Genomic DNA, 23,816 nt, shown 5'->3' on the forward strand with positions numbered 1-23,816 from the left:
CCAGAATTATAGGAATGAGTCATTGGCAACCAGCCTAATTGTCAATTCTTTTTCCAAGAGTATGAGGGAGAAAAAAGCCCTTTCCAGCCTGGCTGTCCGGCAGCTCCCAGACCACTCACCTCCCTAGTGAGAGGGAGCTAAAATGAAAAGACTCAACATGCTCAGACTAAGCTTGGCCCAGTTGCTCCTGGCAGGCCTAAGGCTAAGGTGAAAGGACTGCATGCTAAGGAGCACAACATAATCTGACCAGAAAGTAGCAAGCAGTGATAAATTGCTTACCATCATTTGTCACTCGAGATAAAATGAGGCACTACCACAACCCTACCAGAGTGGCCCAAATCCAGGACAAGACAATGCCATATTCAATCCAGGATGTGGCCAAACAGCACTTTCTTGCACGCTGGTCAAAAGGAAAGAATAGCAGCCACCTTACAGACTACCTGGTGGTTCTCTGTTAAAGTACTCTAGAGTCTGTCCTCTATTTTACTCAGAGGAACGGAACCAAAAGCCTGCACATATATACAGAAGCTTTATTCCTAACTGCCAGAGCTTGAGCAAAACCATGATGCCATTTCAACAGATAATGAGCGAGGGCTGAGGCAGATCTACACTGAGGGATGCTGCCAGAAATCCATTCATGACACATTGGGAGAGATCTTAATGCTATTTTGTCACATGAAAAAAGCCAGATTCCAAGGCTGTCTACTACATGATGCTACTTAGAAGATATTCTGGAGAAGACTTTTTTTTTTTGCCAGTCCTGGGCTTGAGCTCAGGGCCTAAGCACTGTCTTTGGACTTTCTCAAGGCTAGAGCTCTACCACTTGAGCCTCAGCACCACTTCCGGCTTTTTTTTCTATGTATGTGGTACCGAGGAATCGAACCCGGGTCTTCATGCATGCTAGGCAAGCACTTTAACCACTAGGCCAAACTCCCGGCCCTGGAGAAGACTTTAAAACTGTAGAGATGAACTGGGCACCAATGGACACACCTGTAATTCTAATGACTCAGGAGGCCTAGATCTGAGGGTCACAGTTTGAAGCCAGCATAGGCAGGAAAGTCCATGAAACTCTTACCTCCAATTAGCCACCAAAAAAACAGAAATAGTAACATGGCTTAGGTGGTAGAGTGCTAAAATCAAAAGCTCAAGGACAGTGCCCAGGCCCAGTTCAGGCCCTAGGATTGGGATGTGTATATGCATATGCACACACATATACACACAAAGCACTTCTTAAAAAAAAAAAAAGCCAAAAACTACACAGGTGGAGAGACGGGCAACATCTATGCTAATGAAGCTGCTGTGATTCTATTTTTTAATTATTAATTAATCAAATTAGTGTTTAAAAAAGAGTATGAAGGATAGAACATTCTATCCTTGGACCTGAGGGAGGGCGGGGAGTAAGGGAATAAAGAAAACGGTCCCTGGGGAAGCACCGATGGTAAAGTTATTAAACAAGTCTTTACTTTAGATTTGAGATAGCTCACTAGATAGCTCAAGCTAAGTTGCAACTATGTATCCAAGATGGCCTCAAACTCATGTTTAGACAAGAAGTGTGAGCTACCATTAGCCTTAGACACACACATTAAATCAGTCCCTTTATGTATGCTCAAAGAGCTAAAGGAAACCATAGATGAAGGATCAAACTAAACATGTGAAAGATGTATCACCAAATAGAAAATAACAAAGATAATTAAAAATTATGAACCTGAAGAGTGTAATAACAAAAATGAAAAATTCACTAGGGCATTTCAACAGAAAATCTTATCCCATGTGAATTCTCAGTAAATTTTAACATAATTAACATAAATTAAATATAAATATAAAATTAAATATAAAAAATAAAATTAAAATTAACTAGGTATGAAATTACTTAGTCTAAGGAAACAAAGTGAGCAGAATGAAAATACCATCCAGTTTACCTAAAAGTATGTATACTGGGAGTCCCAGAAAAAAAAAATACATTTAGAGCTTGAACTCATCCTGAGTACTGTCAAAGTGAGCTTCTTTTGCTCATTGCTAGCACTTTGCCACTTGAGCCACAGCACTACTTACAGCTTTTTCTGTGTATGTGGTACCAGGGAATTGAATCCAGGGCTTCCTGTATGCTAGGCAAACATTCTACCACTAAGCTACACTCCCAGGCCCCAAAGGGAGACTTATGAAAGCAGTAAGAGCAAATGTCATATGATTTATAACATCATTAGTCATCTTAACTTTCATTTCTCATCAGAAACCATGGTAGATTTAAAAACACCTATTTCCATGAACCAGGTGGCTCCGGAGGGTGAAGTGGGACAATAACATGAGTCTAGATATTTTACACAAACTTTGGTAACATAGTGAGACTTGATCTTAAAAAAGAATAAGCCAGGCACTAGTGGCTCATGCCTATAATCCTAGCTACTCAGGAGGCTGAGATCTGAGGATTGTGGTTCAAAGCGAGCCTGGGCATAAAAGTCCCTGAGACTCTTATCTCCAATTAACCACCAGAAAACTCGAAGTGGCCCATGCTGTGGCTCAAGTAGTAGCGTGCCAGCCTTGAGTTGAAAAGCTTAGGGACAGCACCGAGGCCCAGAGTTCAAGCCCTATGATTGACAAGAAAAAAAAAAAAGTAAATAAAAAAAAAAATCAGTTTTCAAGAAAAAAAATCCATTAAGAATAAAGAACAGGCATTTAGGGTAAAAATATTACATTAAAGGCATCTATTTTGACTCCATAAAGGGGAACACTCAAATAAAACAGGTGAGACTATATTCTGAAGAGGGGGGAAAAAACTACCAGAAATCACAAAAGAGGTAGCAGAGTAATAGAAAAGCACAGGAAAAACAGGTAACAGAGAAATGTAGCAGCCAACTTCCAAGCTTTTCCAAGGGGAAGGAGAATCAAAATGTGCATTCACAGGGTACACCAAATGACACTGGAAATTCTACCTGCAAGACAAACTGACACCTCCTGAAAGCTTCATACCCAACAGATTTGCAAAGGAAGTAACTCTGATAAGGAAGACTGTTCTCTGGAAGAGACTGTCTCTCCCAACCATACCATTCTGAGGATCTACTGTTTGAGATTAAGACATTCTGTGGACTAGAAAACAAGGAAGAGTCACAGTTCAAGGAGTCTGTCATGCTTGTCTGGATACAAGACAGTCACAAGAGGTGACTGGAGACAGAGGGAGTCTGATGTGGTACCATACCATATAGACATTCAAGCAATGGGGAACTCCAGCAACAAAGGGAGCAGTGACTGGAGAAACTTCTCAGCAAGGTTTGAGTCCTATCTTGAGGGTTATAGTAGAAACAAATACTGTGGATGCATACAGAAATTGGCTTCTAGAGCCCACCTCCTGGCTTCATGTCTTGATAACTCAGCCACTTCCCTCTGAATTATGTGAGACCCATAGATTCCCCCTCCTGCCAGGAAAGGAAACTGTTGGACAGGGTCTGAACACACTAAGACATGCTTTCCTGAACATACTGAAACATGTGTCTGAGAACTACATCCCAGCAAGTCCTTGTATTCAGGTGAATTGGGGACAGGGAGGTGGGGGGATTGTCTACAAAAAGTATGTAAGACGTAAAAAAACAGCAAGAATGAAAGAGCAAATCCTTTTCTATGTGTATTACTTTACAAATAAATTAGCTATTTTCTCCAATGAAAAGGCAGAGATGACAGAATGGATCATAAAACATGGCCACTCATACGTGTTACTTTAGACTTAAAGACATGGAATTTGAAAGTAAAGGCATAGAAAAGTGGCACCATACAAACAGTACCCTATACTAACAAGACAAAACAGAGTTCAAGTTAAACATGGTTATAAGAGTCAAAGGAGGAAATTTTACCAAGAGGCCAATGCATGAAGACATAATACTTATGAACATACATGTACCTGATAATATGGCCTTACAATGACAATGACAGAAATGTGTGGAGAAAGACAGTTCCACAGTAACTTCAATACTTCCTTTCTGATAGGGTCGTATTACATAGCCTGGCTTCAATGTAGGTAGCCAAAGCTAATCCTGAACTCAATATCCTCCCGCCTCTGCTCCTGATTGCTTAGAAATACAAGCTTGTACTATCACGCTTAGCAAATACTCCACTTTCAATATAGGTTTAAAAACAAACTAGAAAGACCAATAAGAGCAGTAAGGAAACAGCTTGTCCAACACTGATCAACTAGTCCTAACATATTCAGAACAAATTACAAGAAGGTTACCAACTAATTTCTTTTATGAATATAGATGCAAAAGTCTCTTCAAAATTTAAAAAAATTAGAAGCTTAGGAAAAAGATTATAGCAAGGTCAATTGGGAATTTTTCCAAGAATGTAAATGTTCAACATGGTATGACATATTCATATTAATAAAGATACACTATAATATAGAATGGCAGCTGATCATATCAATAGAACCTGAAGCATTTTGCAAAACCCCAAATTCTTTTATAATAAAAAAATTTATTATCATGACAAAATTCATATGAAAAATTCAGTTAACACCTACCTCTCCCACCCTGATCATTCTTTTGTAACATTATTCTTAATGGTGAAAGCTAGGCAATGTTCCTCCTGAAATCATGAAAAGATGCCTGTTTTTGCATGGTTATCACTAGATTTAACAATGACTTTGTGGGTATGTGTGTGTTGGTATCAGGGCTTAAATCAGGGCCTGGGCACTATCTCTGAGCTTTTTTGCTCAAGGTGAAAGTTTTACCACTTGAGCTACAGCTCCACTTCCAGCATTTTTTTTTTTGATAGTTAATTGGAGACAAGAGTCTCACTTTCCTGGCCAAGCTAGCTGTGAACCTCAATCCTCAGCTTCCTGATTAGCTAGCATTTATAACATAAGCAACAGTGCCCCACAAGAATGAATTTTTTTATATGACACACATAGTATGGAAAACAACAAAAAAAAAATAGGTATACCAAAATTTAAAACTGCTGGGTACCAGTGGCTTATACCCGTAATCCTAACTACTCAGGAGGCTAAGATCTGAGAATCACAGGCAGGATTGTCCATGAGACTCTATCTCCAATTAATCACCAAAATCCAACCTGTGGCTCAAGTAGCAGAGCCACCAACCTTAAAGGAAAAAACTCAGGGGCAGCACTCAGGCCCTGAGTTCTAGACCGAGTACTAACACATATACCCAACAAAGTAATTTATCTCCCTCTGGCTTCAACTTATCTTTTCATCCCTCAGTTCATTTATTTTTAATAAATCATGATGTAGCTTACCCCAGCTATAATTTTTCTAACATTCCAAAATTTTATTTACTTAAAAAATTCATATTGTATTATTTATGTTGTGTTAATGTGTGTTTATGGGCACTCCAAATATTACTTCAAAGACAAAAGGATAGAAAAATAAACAAAAACCAGGCAATGTTGTTCAGAATAGATGTCATTCTGAACTTGAACCTCCCCATGTCAGAGTGCACTCTGTAGATAATGAAAGCCCCTCCCCTCATCGAGAGGGAAACTGGGAAATGAGTATTGATGAAAAGAATGACAACTCACTGTACTACACTTTCTCACTCTTTTCCATTTAGTAAGAAATGTTATAGTGAGGAAAAGGGCAAATGGCTTTTTTTCACCTGTATGCAGAGATTAACTAAGAAGTCCATGAACAAGGCAGTCAGATGCAATTTGCAGCCAGATGCAATCTGTAGCCATGTACCTGGATGTGCTTCCTTCTGGTGTGCTCAGAAGTCATTTGGGGATGACCTACATTCAATGTTTTCTTGGTATGCTTGTAATGCTTCTCAAGGTATCTCCTCTGTTGGTTGGTGATGCTGCTATATAACTTAATCTGCCTGGGTGACAAACATACTCTTTCATGGCCAAAGGCTTCGATCAATCTTGCAGTGTCAATGGTGGAAATGGAGCTACTCCTTTCATGCAAAGTAACCTCTCTGTCTGTCTGGGTTAATACATCTGAGTCCCCAGGAGAAGTGGTGGTAGAAAGAATGTTGGTGGGAGTATCTGTGAGCACCTCACTTTCATCTGAAGGTCTAGAATCTGAAGAAGTGTTGCTGGCATAATTTAACTTGGGTTGTTTTTTCAGAATATATTTATCAAATTTAATCTGTTCGACCTTCATCTGATTGGAATTCCCAGTTGGAGGAGAAGCTACCTTGCCTTTTTTAAGATCACCTATGTTTTTATGGCCTTTTTCTAGACTTCTATAGCGCTTCTGCTTCTGATGTTTGTTTTTCTGCTGTTTCTTATTCCATTCTTTAAAGTCTTGTTCCCCCCTGCTATCACCTAGTGTACTTTCTGAGGCTTGAAGAGAATGTGTGATGGGATTCTGAAGAAGTTTAGCCAGACGATCAAGACGCTCTATCAAAGACAGTTCTTTCTTGTCATTGACATCAAGTGGTTTCTGTTGCTTCTGTCGCTCCTGGTACTTGTTCCAGAGTTCATTCAAACTTGCAGTAGGCTGTGTTGTTAGTTCTGTAGCTACTTTATGGTCCTTTCTGGAATCATTAATTTGTCTTTTATTTTTTAGATTATCTCTGGCCTGACTTTTAGCAGCATGTGCCTCTTCACTGTCTCCCAAATTCATATTAATGCTGAGACTCTTTACTCTGGTGTAATCCATCTTAGTCTTGTCCACACTTTGACAAGAAAGAGGAAGATAAGAGGGCTCTCTAATAAGTTTGTTTGAATGATGCTGAAAGAAATCTTTCCAAGACTGCCTCATAAGAGCATTCTTTCCCAAAGACTCATGACAAAAGTCCTGATCATTTGGTAGGTGCACTGGATGATGGAAATAAAACTTGGCTGACCTGAAGACAGAATGAGTAGTATTTTCAAATTCTGAGTGACACTTGGACTCTGTAAGTAAGAAAAAAAGAAGATACTGAATAAACTGAGGACTATTTGCATTCCCTTTAGAAAACTGTATTGAGTGCCCTAGATATAAGACAAAAATTGAAAAATAAAGCAATTTACATAGAGTTCTAACAAATTCATTCTCGTCTATTAGACATTTACTGTACTCAGGAATCAGACTGGGAAGGATCAAAACATCTGTACCTATAAGTTAAACTCTGCCATTACATGACAGAGCTATGTGACTTTAAGAAACTTTAGTCTACAGGTAAGTTTAGCTGCAGATTTACTCATTACTATATATAGTATTACATGTATTCTATTTGGTTTTTTTTGGGGGGGGGGGCAGTCCTGGGCTTGAGCTCAGGGCCTGAGCACTATCCTTGGACTTTCTCAAGGCTAGAGCTCTACCACTTGAACCTCAGCACCAGTTCCAGCTTTTTTTTCTATGTATGTGGTACCAAGGAATCAAACCCGGGTCTTCATGCATGCTAGGCAAGCACTCTACCACTAGGCCAAACTCCCAGCCATATTCTATTTGGTTTTTTAAAAAATTAACCCTGTTAATAAAACTGAAATGGTTTTGGGTAACTCAATTTTGTTAAGAAGCTAAAATCATCAACAATAATTAAAAGAAATAAAAATGTTTACAAATTTTTAAAGTCTTTTAATAATTCTTTACTATGAACTATCTCCACTTTCTCAAGATGTTGTTGAGTAAAATATATCTGGCATAAAATTTACAATCTTCTAGCCTCATTTCTTAACAATTATTATTCTGCATTAGTCATTTTGTATTGCAATAGCATTTTACAATCCCTTATAGTTTCAATGCTTGTGTTCTCTGAAATTCATATTACAATTTAATCCCCTAGGCAATAGTAGTAAGAGGTGTGGCTTTCAGTAGTGTCATTAGGTCAAGATGGCTCTACCTTCATCATGAGTGGAATCAGTACCCTTAAAAAAGGACTTAAAAGGAGCAATGTACTATGTAAGGATATAACCTTTTCTCCACAAGATGACAAAGCACCACTGTTAACTTAGAAATAGACTAAGTTTGTCGGGAGTTTGGCCTAGTGGTATCATGCTTGCCCAGCATGCATGAAGACCTGGGTTCAATACCTTGATACCACATACATAGAAAAAGCTGGAAGTAGATACTGTGGCACAAGTGGTAGACTGTTAGTCTTGAGGAAAGCCCAAGGACAGTGATCAGGCCCTGAGTTCAAGCTGCAGGACTGGCAAAAAAAAAAAAAAGAAATAGACTAAGTTCATACAAGACATCAACACCTTGGACCTGGACTCCTCAATCTCCACACTATATATATATGACAGCAGGAATGGTTAGCTTAAGACTAAAACAAATATACTAGAGCCTACTTCATCTCACTTGCTTCTCTGATCTAATATATTTCTCATATATTTAGGTCACCCTTCTTTACTGGATCTTTTACAACAGAATCATTTAGTACATGGTAATCTCAAAAACCTTCATATCCTTTCAGAGATTAGCACATTACTCCACTTTTCACAGTCAAGCTGCTAAAGTAGAATATAGATGTATACCTAATTTTTTTTTTTTTCTTGCCAGTTCTGGGGCTTGAAATCAGGGCCTGGACACTGTCCTTGGGCTTTCTAAAGGCTAGTGCTCTACCACTTGAGCCACAACATGACTTCCAGCTTTTTCTCTGTATGTGGTACGGAGGTATTGAATCCAAGGCTTCGTGCATGCTAGGCAAGCACTCTACCACTTTTAAAAAAATATACCTACTTTTAGGCCAGGAATTTGGCCTAGTGGTAGAGTGCTTGCCTAGCATGCACGGAGACCCGGGTTCAATTCCTCGGTACCACATACATAGAAAAAAGCTGAGGCTCAAGTGGTAGAGTTCTATCCTTGAGAAAGTCCAAGGACAGTGTGCTCAGGCTCTGAGCTCAAGCCCAGGACTGGCAAAAAAAAAAAAGAAAAAAAATATACCTACTTTAAAAAAATCTTTGTCACTTTGTTTGGCCTAGTGGTAAGAGTGTTTGCCTATCATGCATGAAGACCTGGGTTCAATTTCTCAGTACTACATACAAAGAAAAAAGCCAGAAGTGGTGCTATGGCTCAAGGGGTAGGGTTCAGGCCCTGAGCTCAAGTTCCAGAACTGGCAAAAAAAAAAACAAACAAAAAACCTCTTTGTCTATCCCAATTCTCTCTTCAAATTACTCGTAAAAAAGTGCTATACCACTGGACTACAATTGCTCTACTAAGATCAATGAACCTCCATATACAACTAGCATCAGATTATTTTCTAGTATATATTCTTTTAATAGGTGATCACTATCCTCATGGCTTTTAATATCCTTTTCATGCAGATAACTACACTTAAATTTACATTTCAAGCTATGACTTCTTTCTTGAAACCCAAATTGATATACTTTACACACTTGATATAGCCACTTGGATGCCACATTTAGCCCAAATTTTATTTATCTCCAGCTCAATTTTTATTCATTTAGCTAGCTATTTTATTTTGTAGTTTTGTCAGTCATGGGACTTGAACTCAGTGCTTGGGTGCTGACGATGAGCTTTTTATACTCAAGGATAGCACTCTGCCACTTTAAATCACACTTCTACTTCTGTTTTTTCTTATAGTTAAAGGGAGATAAAAGTTTCACAGACTTGCCTGCTTGGGCTGGATTCAAACTGCAATCCTCATATCTCAGCCTCCTAAGTAGCTAAGATTACAGGCATTAGCCACCAGTACCCAGTTCATCTCAATTTTTAAAAGTCCCTTACTGAATTCTTAAGCTTCCTTCAGGGAATATATTTAAAAATATCAAAATTACAAAGGAGTTCAGTACAATCTCAGAATAAAAAATAAGAATTTAAAATTAGATTTTATATCCTTGTAGTAAAACTGAAATGAAGATATCTGAAGTTGATTATGCATAATAGCTAATGTACATATGTGAAAATGGGACCAGAAAACTTGAAGAGGGATGGGTTGGGACAGATAGGGGGAAAATGATAGAAAGGATGACAATGATCAAAATGCATTGCATTCATAAACTCAGATGTTGAGACTTTTGTACAAGTACTTATAAAATAATGGCATAAGAAAGTCTATTACAATAATAACCAAATGATTTTTACTATATTCAAATCTATGAATACAGTAAAATCTATTGAATGATATACTTAAAATGAGTGAATATCCTATAAAGCTGTTTGAAAACAGCTCCATGGTCACTTGGAAAGGCTTAAGTTTTTATTAAAAATTTTTATATATTTTATATTTAGACATATATATGGATATATATACACACATTAGATCAACCTCATTACTTAACGTATTTTATAGCTTAAAAGTATCTTGATGATCTCATAAACTATGTGTGCTTCCCTACTACTATTCTATATTTGTTCTGTCTTTTAGAGATCTCCTAAGGTTTTCTGTTAGTATAAACTTCCTTAAAGCATATTCTACTTTCTTTTTTCCTCGTAAGTACCTCTTGACTAAGGTTATGCCCTAAGATTATTTTCACATAACTATATCCATTCTTAAGGCCAAATAACTTTTATTGATAGAAGTCCTGCTTCTGGGAGCCGGGAGTTTGGCCTAGCGGTAGAGTGCATGCCTAGCATGCATGAAGACCTGGGATCAATTCCTCGGTATCACATATATAGAAAAAAGCCAGAAGTGGTGCTGTGGCTCAAGTGGTAGAGCTCTAGCCTTGAGAAAGTCCAAGGACAGTGCTCAGGCCCTGAGCTCAAGGCCCAGGAATGGCCAAAAAAAAAAAAAAAAAAAAAAAAAAGAGTAAAAAAGCTTTGCTTCTCATTTTATGTATTTTCTGATAAATTAGCTATTTAAAGATTTCTGCAGAAAATATCCTCAAATGTGCAATATATGCTATATATGAATCACATACTTTCCTCTAGTAGCTCACATTTATAATCTTAGCTATTCAGAAAGTTGAGATCTAAGAATCCTAACTGGACATAGAAAGTCTTACAGACCTTCCTGGATGGCTTTGAAATATCTTCTGATCAGAGCCTCCTGAGTAACTCAGATAATATGGATGAGCCACTGCCCAGCTTCATTTGTATTTTTCCCCCCTTTTCTTTTTTTGGTTGGTTATGGGCTTGAACTCAGGGGCTGAGCACTGTCCATGAGCTTTTTCACTAAAGCTAGTATTCTACCACTTTGAGCCATAGTGCCACTTTACTTTGTTAAGATTTTACAACCCTAAAATTCCTTTCTCTCCTCTGTGTGTGTGTGTGTGGGGGGGGTGGTAGAGTGGTCCTGGGGCATCTCCGAGCTTCTTTTGCTCAAGGCTAGTACAACTAGTGAGCTATAGCTCCACTTCTGGCTTTTCTTGATGGTTAACTGGAGCTAATAATTGCATGAACTTCCCTCTCCAGTTTCCTGAATGGCTAGGATTACAAGTGTGAGCCTCTGGCACCCAGCTTCCATCAATTTTTAAACTTTTTATTTCATCTTGTGCCTAAATTAGTGTAATTTTTTTCATTTGAATTTGCTCTTTAAATCTCCCTTATCACCAACTAATTTTATAGATTTTAAGACTTCTGGAATCAAAGTATAAAACATGGAAAAAGGTTTTCTCTACTCGAGTTATGCCGGCTATATTTATTCAAGACCATGACTCAAACTCAGTATCTGGCACTCATTGGCTAGCATTCCACACCTCCACCCCCGCGTTTGTTTTACAAGCTGTCTATCATGTTATTCACTACAGAGCTGCAAAATTTGGATTCTTCATCTCACTAATTTTTTTGTGTATGATTAAAAATGACTAAAATCGTTTTACTGTTAAATATATTCAAATAATCCAGAATTCTTCATACTAGAAACAACGAAGAGAAAGATGGTTTTCATGACTTTTGCCTACTTTAGATACAACGCATCAGTGGAAGCATAAAGTATATGTCTTTTTGTGACTGGTCTATTTTGCTTAATGCAGCTTCCCTAAGGTTCATTCATGTACCGAATGACATAATTTCTTCTTTTGTCTTTTCTTTCCTTCCCTCCCTCCCTCCTTTCCTTCCTTCCTTCCTTCCTTCCTTCCTTCCTTCCTTCCTTCCTTCTTTCCTTTCTTGGTACTGGGGTTCGAATCCAGGACATTGAACTTGCTAGGAAAAGTGCTTTGCCACTGAGCTACATCTGAGCCCTTGGCATAATTTCTTTATGCATAATATCCCATTGTAAGTAAACAGCACAATTTGATTTTGTTTTGTTTCTTTGCAACAGGTCTAAGTAATCCTCTGCTACTCTGAATGGCAGTGATTGCAGATGGCCACTATATCTAGCTCTTTTATTTCATTCTGTTCATTCATTTATTCATTGAGGGAAAAGTCTCACTATATAATCCTAGACTTTTGTGGAATTCTCCTACCTCTGCTTTCCAACAGCTGAAAACTGTATTATCATGCTCAGCTTATTTTCTTTTTGATTAGTCAACAGTAATTCCCATTTTGCTCCCATCTCTTGGCTATGAATAGCACTGTGATAAACATTGATGTAGAGTTTGAGATATTTGTTTTGAATTCTTTTGAAGATATATGTAGATGTGGGACTGATAAAGCTAATGGTAATTTTTTATTTTCTTTCCAAATATTTCAATCCAAAATTGGTTGAAGCCATGAATTCAAAATCCACATGTACAGAAGGGCCAACTATATTTACTTATAATCCTATTTCTAAGTTGTTATATCTTGTTCCAGAAGTAATTATTTTACAAACTAATATATCCACATAGGTAACATAGCATGAAAACTGAGGTTTAAATCATGAAACAATAGGCCAGGAGTTTGGCCTATTGTAGAGTGCTTGCCTAGCAGGCAAAAAACTTGGGTTCAATTCCTCAGTACCACATACACAGAAAAAGTGGGAAGTGGTGCTGTGGCTCAAGTGGTAGTTCTATAGCCTTTAAAAATTGCAAGGACAGTGCGAGGAGTTCAAGCCCCAGGTAGATAAATAAATAATGAAGCCATATTCTCATCAGAAGGTGGGGGGGAACCAACATACTGGCCCTCACACACACTGCCACACAGACTTCAATCCCATTACCTGAAATATCTATATGTAAGGATTCTTTCTCTTTTGGCCTGGCATCTTTACAAACAGTCCTTTTAATATGGATTTCCTCTTTCTGTTTAAAGGCTTTTGTTTCTGGTAGATTTTCAATCTTCTTGTCTTGTACTTGAGCTGAGTCCTCCGCGGCGGTCATATCACTGGAATCTAAGAGAGAAAACTTAACACATTAATAAAGACTGGAAGTTGACAAAAATCTTAAAATGCTTCCATTATATTAAAAGTATTTTTACTGGTATGGAAATATAATGTGTTGAATCAAACTGTGTTTAGAAAACAGTCTACACTGGAGAACAGAATCAAACTGTGTTTAGAAAACAGTCTACACTGGAGAACAAGCAAGTCAATAAATCAATTAAATGAATGGAATAGACAATTTCCATAAGAAAATGAAATACATTTTTAAACATTGTTAGTCATCAAGAAAATGCAGATCACAATAGCCACTGAAATTCTATAAATAAATGGCACTAAAATGCTGATGAGGACATGGGGCTAGGGAGACGGGTCAGAGGGGAAGGAATCCTTCATTATATACTGTTGGTGGGAATAAATTAGTCCAAACATGATGCAAATTTTTTTGGAGTTTCCTTTAAAAAAAAAAAAACAAACCAGCAACACAGAACCACATGATCCTGTAATTCCTAGTTATTCACCAAAAGAAATATAAATCATACACCAGATTTATAGTGGCTCTAGTCTCAATAGGCAAACTATGTAATCAACCAGGAAGCCCATCAACCCATGAACAAATAAAATATGTTTATGTACATAAGGAGTCTTATTCAGTCATAGAAAAAAAATTTAAGTTGGGTGCTGGTGGTTCACACCTGTAATTCCAGTTACTTAAGAGGCTGAGATTTGAGGATTTTGGTTCAAAGCCAGCCTGGGTACAAAAGTCCATGAGATTCTTATCTCCAATTAACTACCAGAAAACCAGTGACACAGGAACAGTGCCCACGCCCACAGTTCAAGCCCCGTGACTGACAAAAACAAAGAAAATTAATAATAATGGGCCAGGAGTGTGGCCTAGTGGTAGTGCTTGCCTAGTATGCACGAAGACCCAGGTTTGATTCCTTGATACCACATACACAGAAAAAGCTAGAAGTGGTACTGTGGCTCAAGTGGTAGAGAGCTAGCCTTGAGAAACTCAAGGGCAGTGCCCAGGCCCTGAGTTTAAGCCCCAAGACTAGAGAAAAAAAAAATGTAGCTTTGTGGGATCTATGTCTGTGACCAAGTCTAACCAGTAGGATGTAAGTGAAAATGGTATATGTAAATTCCAAAAAAAAAATCTTTTACAATAAATATGCTTTTGAGCCAGGTGCTGGTGTCTCATATCTATAATCCTAGCTACTCAGGAGGCTGAGATCTGAGGATCATGGTGCAAAGCCAGCCCAGGCACAAAAGTCCATGTGATTCACCTCCAATTAACCACCAGAAAACTGGAAGTGGCACTGTGGCTCAACTTGGTAGAGCACTAGCTTTGAGCTGAAGAGCTCAGGGACAGCACCCAGGCCCAGAGTCCAAGCCTCATGACTGACAAAAATAAAATAAAATAATAAATGCATAAATATGCTTTTGTATGCTGCAGCTAATAGCTACCATTTGAGAATAAAGGCCAAAAATGTTTATGCAACAGAAGAAAAAGAATATTGTTCCCTGCTACCCTGCCAACCCTAAATATCTGCCTCTGAATTTTTATGAGAAAGATGTGCTTCTCTTTATTTCCTTCCTTCTTCCCTCCTTAGGGTGCTGTCCCTAAACTCTACCACTTTGAACCACAGTTCCACTTCTAGTTTGCTAGTGGTTAAGTGGACATATGAGTATCATGGACTTTCCTGACCAGGTTAGCAGGATCTGAAGATCTTAGCCTCCTGAGCTGCCAGGATTACAGGCTCCTGGCATGCTTCTGTTTCTTCAAGCCCATATTTTACTTTCAGTTTTCATCTCTAAAGGCCAAAATAAATCCTAATTTAAATATACTATTAGGGGCATTTTTTTTTTTTGCCAGTCCCGGGCTTGAGCTCAGGACCTGAGGACTGTCCTTGGATTTTTCTCAAGGCTAGAACTCTACCACTTGAGCCTCAGCACCACTTCTGGCTTTTTCTAAGTATGTGGTATCAAGGAATCGAACCCGGGTCTTCATGCATGCTAGGCAAGCACTCTACCACTAGGCCAAACTCCCAGCCCTATTATGGGCATTTTTAATCAGCATACTTGCTAAAGTAAAATAAATAGCCAGTTCAATAGTAAACAAGTTAAATTCCTAAGGCTGAAGTATAACAACAGTATTGGAGTAACTATATTTTTGGTATCAAAATTATTTTATTAATAAAGAGAAAAAGTTCATTACATAAATTTCTGACAGTGAAATTAATGTGTTTTATATTAAAAAAATTCTCCAGGAATAGCCTGTTTAGTTACCTGCAGTGTCTTTCTGCAAACATTCATTTCCTGCAGGCCAGGCACTCTTAGTCACAGCCCTTTGACTAAGTATCTCTTCTTTATGTTTACCTGAGAGAATCTCTGGCACTTGAATTGGAGCCTCTGGAATAATGACATCATTAGATCCCATAGAGAAGGAATATGGACACAATATGGAAGTGACTCTTTGATCTGTTTTTACCCTCATAAAATCCCAAAAGCCCTAAGTTAGGAAAACTGTACTTCAGCAGGCTTCACTATATAAAACCATGACATGAATTGGAAAGTATAACAAGTTAAATAAAATGGGATATTTTTTTGACAGTTTAATGCAAAAGTAAATATAAAGAATAGATCAGGTTGTTTTTCAAGGTGAAAAGTAGACTTAAACACTTTCTGGCCTTAAAAAAAAAAACTTGTCAATTCAAGAAAACACCTCATCTAGATTTCATTTATTACATTTTGATATAATTTTTAAAGATGTCATGTAGTTATGCTATTTTGAACTTGTCTAAAATTTTGTTTCTTACATCTCTTTCTTCTTGGTCATATATCATTTTTAAAAAATCTCTATGCTTATTTCTCAACAAAGAAATTAAAAAGACAACAGAGAGTATGAAAACCAAACAGTCTAAGTTTTACTTGTCATGCTACCTCTTTTAAATTCATTGTAGTTTCCTACTTGTTATGATTCAACACTGCTACTCTATTTGATCTAAGTGTATTCTGAAACATTTAGAACACTTTGCTAACTGTTAAGACATTTTAGGTACATCAAAGGTACTAATAACATAATAAATATGAAGGCTTTAACAACTCAACAAAACATTACAGACATAATGATTCATATGTAAGTCTCAATAATGCCATTTTTTCTTCTTTAATCTTATATTGAAATTACAGTTTATCAACCTCAAGCATGCTTATTTATTTTTATGGGTTGCACAAATACTAATTAATAATTATTAATGAGGTATAATGATCTTCAAATAAATTTTGTACAAAAGGTTTAATATTGTATTCACTATTGATGATTAGAGATTTATCCAAATTAATGTGTGATTTGAAATTTCCATGCTATTCTACTACACTGTAATTCTACTATTTTATTACCACATCATCTCGTCATATCAACACTAGGCAGCTTCCCAATTTTTTTACTTGAAAAGCACTACACTGTGGCTTATAAAATTTGCCACTGGTTGTGTGACTGCAAATATTCTGAGTCTGGTGGTGGTGATGTTTTTTGTCATGGGGCTTGCCCTCAGGGCCTGGGCACTGTCCCTGAACTTTTGTGCTCAAGGATAGCACTCTACCACTTTGAGCCATTGCCACCACTTCTGGTTTTCTGGTATTTAACTGGAGATAAGAATCTCAGACTTTTTTACCCTGGCTGGCTTTGAACCCCAATCCTCGATCTCAGCTTCCTGAGCAGCTAGGATTACAGTCATACGAGCACCTGGTCCTCAGTCTGTTTTTTCTGTTACAGTTTATAATTTTTTTTATACATAAATGTTTTCATTTTAGCATTGAAAAATTTAACAAATCCCATATACTTGTTTTTTCCCCTCTAGGGTCTGTTTTATCTTGCTTCAGAAATCATTAAAATTACCCAGGGTCATAAAGATCTAGTATCTAAATTCTAAAAAGTTTAAAAGTTTTCCTTTTTACACTGAATATGTCAGGAATACCTTTTTTTGTGCCAGTCGTGGGTCTTGAACTCAGGGCCTGAGCACTATCCTTGGGCTTTTTCTCAAGGCTAGAGCTCTACCACTTGAGCCACAGCACCACTTCCAGCTTTTTTGTATGTATGTGGTACTGAGGAAACGAACAGGAATATATTTTTGTTCACCATGAAATTGGGATTTGATTGTTGTACAATCTCTATGAGTCCAATCTCTAGAGAGTAGCTTTTCTTCATTTCTCTATATATTGTGCTTATCTCTCTGTATATATTAAACTTCTACATTAATGAATGTATTTTACAGTCCCAATTATTTCACTTTTCTGTTTACTCTTTTACAAATGATACTTTAAGCTACCACCAGAATAAGGTTGATGTCTGACATAGTAATTCCCTTATCCTATCATTTACAAATATTTCTCAATTTCCCACAAAAGTTACAGTATAAGCCTGGCTAATTCTATGCAATATTCTACTAGAATGAGCCACTGGTGCCCAGCTCTTTGTAACGTTTTTTAAAGGATTATATTAATATTTTACTTTCTTGTATATGCCCATGATATTAAGAAAAAAGAGCGCATAATGAATCAATAAAAGGATAAAGACAACAATATTCTCACTTATAACGAAAAGAGGGAAACCGGCCACAAAATACACAGTCACATTACCTGCATCAGCATCACCTTTTTGAAAAGGCTTATTCCCAACCAAAACGGATGCCTTAGTTACTGCCCTTTTACTGTAGATCCCTTCGTCATGTTTAATATTTACAGTGTCTGGTAGGTTATCATCCCGTGTGCCTAGCACTTGAGCTGGAAAGTCTGGAGCAATCGCATCATTGGATCCTACAGAAAATGTGGGGAAGAAAATAAAATCAACACCAACACAGACTTCAAGCTGAGAAAGAATTATAAAGAAATTGCCTCTTAGAAAACATCTCTGAAGGAAGCACTGTGATGGGAGTGTTACTGAGTGAATTAGGCACGTCAGCCAAACTAAAGCTATCAGGCATTTGGAATAAATGCCAACAAAGAAGCAAATGACTTGAGAGAAGACATAAAAAGTAAAGAATTATGTTCAGGAAGAAAACTATTTCCAGAAACCCAGTAAGTTTTTAAAGGAAGGAGAAAATAGATTATACTTTGGGGGTTGAAGAATAGGCTTTTCTGGTATGAGGAAAAAGAAAGGCATGAGACCTTGCCAAAAAATAATTAAAGCAAAAAGGGGCTGTAGACTATAAAATGTGAATCCCCAAAGTTAAAGCTCAATAAAAATTATTTTATTAAAAAAGACTCTCAAAAAATGGAAAAGAACATTTCAGAAGATATATGAATTTGTAGTAACTACAGAATTGTCTTCTACAAAATATATTTTCTTTTCAAATGGAGATATTTTGTTTACCCTTCACAAATCTTCAACCATCTTTTTAACACTCCTACTCATCCAGTTTCTCACTCTAGCAAACTAGAAATCATTTTTTCCATATCCTTATCCCTTTCTTTCCATACGCTATCACCAAGTAAAGGAGGAATATTTCCTGAATACAAGGTGACTTTGTCCATTATTTACATCAATTTAACCCTAAATGCTACCATCTCTGGTCCCAATTAGTGTAACAGCTATCTAATCAACATATGTTTCTATTTTATCTTTCTTTATGTTGGCTCTCAGAATTTTCATCTACAAGCCATTTCATCATACAAGCAGAATCAGTCTTACAAGTATAAATAAAACCACACTTGCTTACTCAAGTCTGAATACATTAATATAATTTACATGCCTATGCATGATTTATACCTATCTTTAAGCCATATTCACCCACTATTCTACATTACCCTGTTAAAGACATCTTATGGGGGGCTGTGAGTTTGGCCTAGTGGTAGAGTGCTTGCCTAGCATGCACCAAGACCCAGGTTCGATTCCTCGGTACCATATACATAGAAAAAGCCAGAAGTGGTACTGAGGCTCAAGTGGTAGAGCTCTGGCCTTGAGAAAGTCCAAGGACAGTGCTCAGACCCTGAGTTCAAGCCTAGGACTGGCAAAAAAAAAAAAAAAAAAAAAGACATCTTATGGGAGGGTCACTGCTTTGGTCTTAAACTCATGGGCCTGCCAAAAGACCAGATCAAAATGGAGTCACTTATTCTAGGCAGCATGCAATCAAATCAAAACTTCAAGCAGTAAAATATTCCTAGATATTCCATTTAAAGTGAGATTTACAGCAAACAACTAAAAAGAACCATTCCAACAAAACTGGAAGAAAAAGGAAACCTTTCTTTAATACTTACAAGGAAGTAACATGCTAATCAATCTGGTGAGGGTGGGGTAGGGAGGTTATTCTTTTTTCTTGTTCTTGGTCTGGTTATCTTGTCTAGCAGCAGATTATTCAGCAATGCGTTACTGCATGATTCAAGGGTATTTAGTAAAAGCCAGTTTGATTTTTAAACTAAATTTTTTTGAAGTTTTTTTTTTTTCCATCTTCAGTTTGAACTCAGGGCTTCTACCACTTGAGCTAACCCTTTGTGCCTGAGTTATCTTTCAGATAGGATCTTGCACTTTTGCGAATGACCAATCATAGCTCTACTTTTGGTTTGAGGTTTTCATAATCAACTGGAAATAAGAGTTTAAGGGACTTTCCTGCCCATGCTAGCTTTGAACTATAATCCTAAGGATCTCAGCCTCTTGGTAGCTAGGATTACACGCATGAGCCACAGTGCCCCATTTCACTGACTTCTAGGTTTGAGGAATAGTGGTCAGAACATAGCTTGCCTTTACTCTCTTCTCATCCTCTGTATCTTTCAGTTCAAAAGTTGCCTCCCAGCAAAGGAGAAAATAGATTATACCTTGGGGGTTGAGAAATGATCTCCTAAAACTGAAGTGGGCCCCCTTGTTTTTCTCCTAAATTCCTTAATACTTATGATTTCTAATTATGTACTTGTGGTTTATTTGTTTAATGACCTCCCCCACCCCTCTTGTATTTAAACGCTGTATTGCGGGGTGTGTGTATAACTTTGTATACCCTTATAAATATAAAACCTATTATAGAATCTGCTTGCAACTAATTTACAACTTTAATAAGTTGAATAAACAAATGGCTGAATAAACAAATGAATATTAGCTGATAACTTCCTGTCATTAAAAATATAATCTAAGCCAGACACCAGCTTAAAGATTTACAGGCTCAAGTTGGTAATCCTACCTACTTGGGAGGCTGAAATCTAAGTATCAGTTAAAAGCCAGACCAGGCTGGAAAGTCTATGAGACTGTTTCCTCCAATTAACCACCAGAAAACCTGAAGAACTGTATGCATTATGTGCAAGTTGAGAATAAAAGAAATACTAAAGACACTGTGAACCAAAAAAGATAACTTTTTCTCTAGATGGAGTCTACTAACTGAAACAAACAATTGACCATGTAATTTTCATCAGATATTTACTAAAAGCTTATTAGTATATGGCATACATGATTAAATTACTACCTATCTGAACCAGATCAAAGCATGAAAAGCTTTATATTTCAGATATTAAAAGATCCCAAAACTTTCGCTTATCGTTTTGTAATAAAAAAGTCAACACAAAATTTCAAATAATAGCTCTGAATAATTTCTGCATAATACCTGAATGTGAGCTCTCAAGGGTAGTGTCTGATGATTTGCAATCTGGAAATGAAGAGACTGTTTCTAATTGTGGAACATAGTACATCTTCTGACTACCAGATGGCTTGTATGGCAATAATACAGGCTGAGCTAAGGAGATAAAGATCAGAACAATTCATAAAAAAACAGCTGTTAATTTATTGATTACATACTGAATACGTACTCAACTGAAATCTACCTTAAGAGGAATCAGAATGCTAGAGGCAGAAGATACGTAACACATAAACTAAACAAGCAAATTATGATATTTTAATAAATTATAAATGACATACCAAAAAAATAGAAATTAGGAGTATAGGGAAAATCCCAACAAGAGGCAATGAAATTAGATGGTAGGAATAGGTTTCCTTGAGAAGATGAGATATTTCTGCTTTGGTTTTATTTTTTTAGGGTGGTGGTGGTGGTAGTGCCAGTCCTAGGGTTTGAACTCAGGGACCTACCCAATGTTCCTGATTTGTGCCCAAGGTTAGTGATCTATTACTTGAGCCACTTTGGCTTTGGGGCAGTCAATTTTGTTTTATTTGTGTGCTTTTTAGGGTCTGAGCACTGTCCTTGAACTTTCTCAAGGCTAGAGCTCTACCACTTGAGCCTCAGCACCACTTCTGGCTTTTTGGTTTTTTCTTTTCTAGGTATGTGGTACTGAGGAATCAAACCCAGGTCTTCCTGCATGCAAGGCAAGCACTCTACCACTAGGCCAAACTCCCGGCCCCCTGGGGCAGTTAATTTTGGAAGTAAGTGTCTCATAGACGTTCCTGCCAGGCTGGCTTTGAACCACAATCTTGAGATCTCAGCCTCCTGAGTATCTAGGATTTTAGGCATTAGCTTGTTTTTAGGTTATTGTATACTATCTGCATTTTTGCAAAAAAAAAATCATTAAACATAAGCCAACTAAAAGTAATATGAATTTCACATGTTGTTAATTTTACCAAAAATTAAGATACTCTCTTCATAGCTATGTAAATAAAAGATGGGTATATTATCATCTAGATCCTAACGCTTCAATTAAAAGTAGGTTTAATAACTAGAAAATCAGTGACAACTTTTGAGGTAATACTATGCAAAATTTAGTACAATGACCCTTACCATCTGTACCATGAGAAGGACTAATCTGTTGCACTGAGGATGATGAACCAAACTTTATAGGACCTTTGGGTGGCTTTTCGATGCTGGGTTCTTTACAATCAACAGCACTGATAAAAATCTCAGATGAAAACATGGTCTTTTCTGGACTTTCTGTAGTTATCTGAGTAACAGCATCAGATGATAATTTTCCAGAGGAGGCAGAAAAGTTAAGCTTACTCTGTTCTTTTGAACTGAAAAGAGAAGATTTGGCAGATCATATCCTTGGCCATAAATACTTTATGAACACAGCAATCTCATCTATTTCCACAATATCCTTCATTTTCTTAGGAACACATTCAGATGGGCTTATGTACTTACTTTTATTTTAAAACTTACTTTTAATTTATTACATTATATAATTTAACTTGGGAAATAGTACTTTAATCTTTAATTATTAGATGGCTACTATGAAATAAAAGAGGGCTAAATGCTGGGAGTTTTTAAAGAGAAGTAACAGTCTTGTCTCAAGGTAAACCAGAAGCTCTCAAATTTATAGTTATGTAAATCAAGAGAACAGCCAATAAATGATCAAAATACATAGCTCTCAAATGTGTGTATATACATATACATATATATATTACAGAGAATTCATAGTAAATGAGAACAGAGCCAATAAATGGTCAAAATAACTTCCTAAGAAGTAAATGCAAATGTTGCTTTAAAAGAATACTAAATAACACAGGTAGACACCTTCCCACCAAAGTGGTCATGTTTAATCTTCACCTACCTCCTTGAATTTAGGCTGGTACTAACTCAATTTCAAAGAATGCTGTATAAGAAGGGAGAAACAGTAACTTCAGAGTGGAAACGATGAAGGGTGACATCACCAAGGATGACTTTTAGTTATCATATTTCCTGTCTGATGTAAAAAGGGCACTTTGGCTATGACATTTTCCCAGATCTGAGACCAGCCTAACCCAAATTTAAGAACTACCTAGGAAATATCTCACACTACATTATCCAAGGTTATGAAAAGAATTGTCATATACCATAGCAGACTAAGAAATATGATAACTTCGTCTGCTTGCACTGTTTTCTCCATGTTCTCATATTTACAAGAGACTAGATAGCCATCTTAAGTCTCTTTCCTTGTTCGGAAGGGCATAAATCCCCTTCATGAGGGACCCACCTTCATGACCTCATTGCTTTTTAAAGACTGTATCTCCAAATTTCATCATAATAGAGATTAGATTTGGGCATATGAATTTTGGAGACAAAAATATTTAGACCATAGCATTGTCACTGATCATCAAAATTCAGTCTTCCCTGCATTCAAAATCCCTTCATTATATCCTAAAGCCTTAATTCACTGCAGCAATGACTCTCAAATCAAGTCTAGAGCATTGTCTTAATCAGATATGACTAGATTTAAGGTATAATCCACCTTAAGGCAAATGCTCCCCAGATATCAACCTGTAAAGTTAGACCCATTACGTGCTTCCAAAATACAACAGTAGGACAGGTACAGGATATACATTCTCATTTTGTAAGGAAAAATGAAAAGGACGGGTAGGAGGAAGACATCCCAAGAAAATCCTAGAACTCTAAATCTCTAGAATTATCCTAACTTAAGGGTCTGCAATGGAGTGAAAGTTCATGACTTCTGGACCCAAAGCTTTGAGCAATCCTGCCTGTAATGCAGAGTTCTATGTCAGATCTACTTCCTTGATGATTCTATGAGTAGCTCTATTATTCTGGTACCTTTGCGGGCCTTAACCCCATGACTGCTAAACAATGCCTGAGGTGGTTCTCCCTATGGCCCTGCTCTCAGAGTAACCTCCTTTCTGGGCTTTTTGGCTCTTTAGGGCATCTACATCCCCACAGTGTTGTTGGGAGCAGTATATGCAATACTTAGACCTCAATGCCATACACAAGATGATGGAATGAAGACAACAGAAGCTGAGTTTCAGTACTGGGCAGTCAACATGAGGGTCCACTGGAGCTTGCCATCCTTCCACTGAAATGATCAGTTCAAAGCAATTCTGGGCCCTAGATTAGTTAC

At 37.2% G+C, this 23,816-nt stretch overlaps 1 protein-coding gene across 3 annotated transcripts in view; it reads right to left on the reverse strand.

Moving 5' to 3' along the window:
* The window catches only part of Alms1 (ALMS1 centrosome and basal body associated protein), a 112,825-nt gene that overhangs the window by 25,753 nt on the left and 63,256 nt on the right, over positions 1-23,816 (reverse strand). For all 3 annotated transcript variants that reach the window (XM_090336692.1, XM_090336691.1, XM_090336690.1), the window contains 6 exons: positions 21,776-22,005; positions 20,654-20,782; positions 17,709-17,885; positions 15,357-15,479; positions 12,909-13,079; positions 5,681-6,840 (listed from right to left, as the gene is read on the reverse strand). In XM_090336692.1, the coding sequence (XP_090192818.1) occupies positions 5,681-6,840; positions 12,909-13,079; positions 15,357-15,479; positions 17,709-17,885; positions 20,654-20,782; positions 21,776-22,005 (1,990 nt within the window). The remainder of the gene's footprint in view (positions 1-5,680; positions 6,841-12,908; positions 13,080-15,356; positions 15,480-17,708; positions 17,886-20,653; positions 20,783-21,775; positions 22,006-23,816) is intronic.

Source organism: Megascapheus bottae, chromosome 7, assembly GCF_031878675.1.
Source record: "Megascapheus bottae isolate mThoBot1 chromosome 7, mThoBot2.hap1, whole genome shotgun sequence".
Lineage (NCBI taxonomy): Eukaryota > Metazoa > Chordata > Mammalia > Rodentia > Geomyidae > Megascapheus > Megascapheus bottae.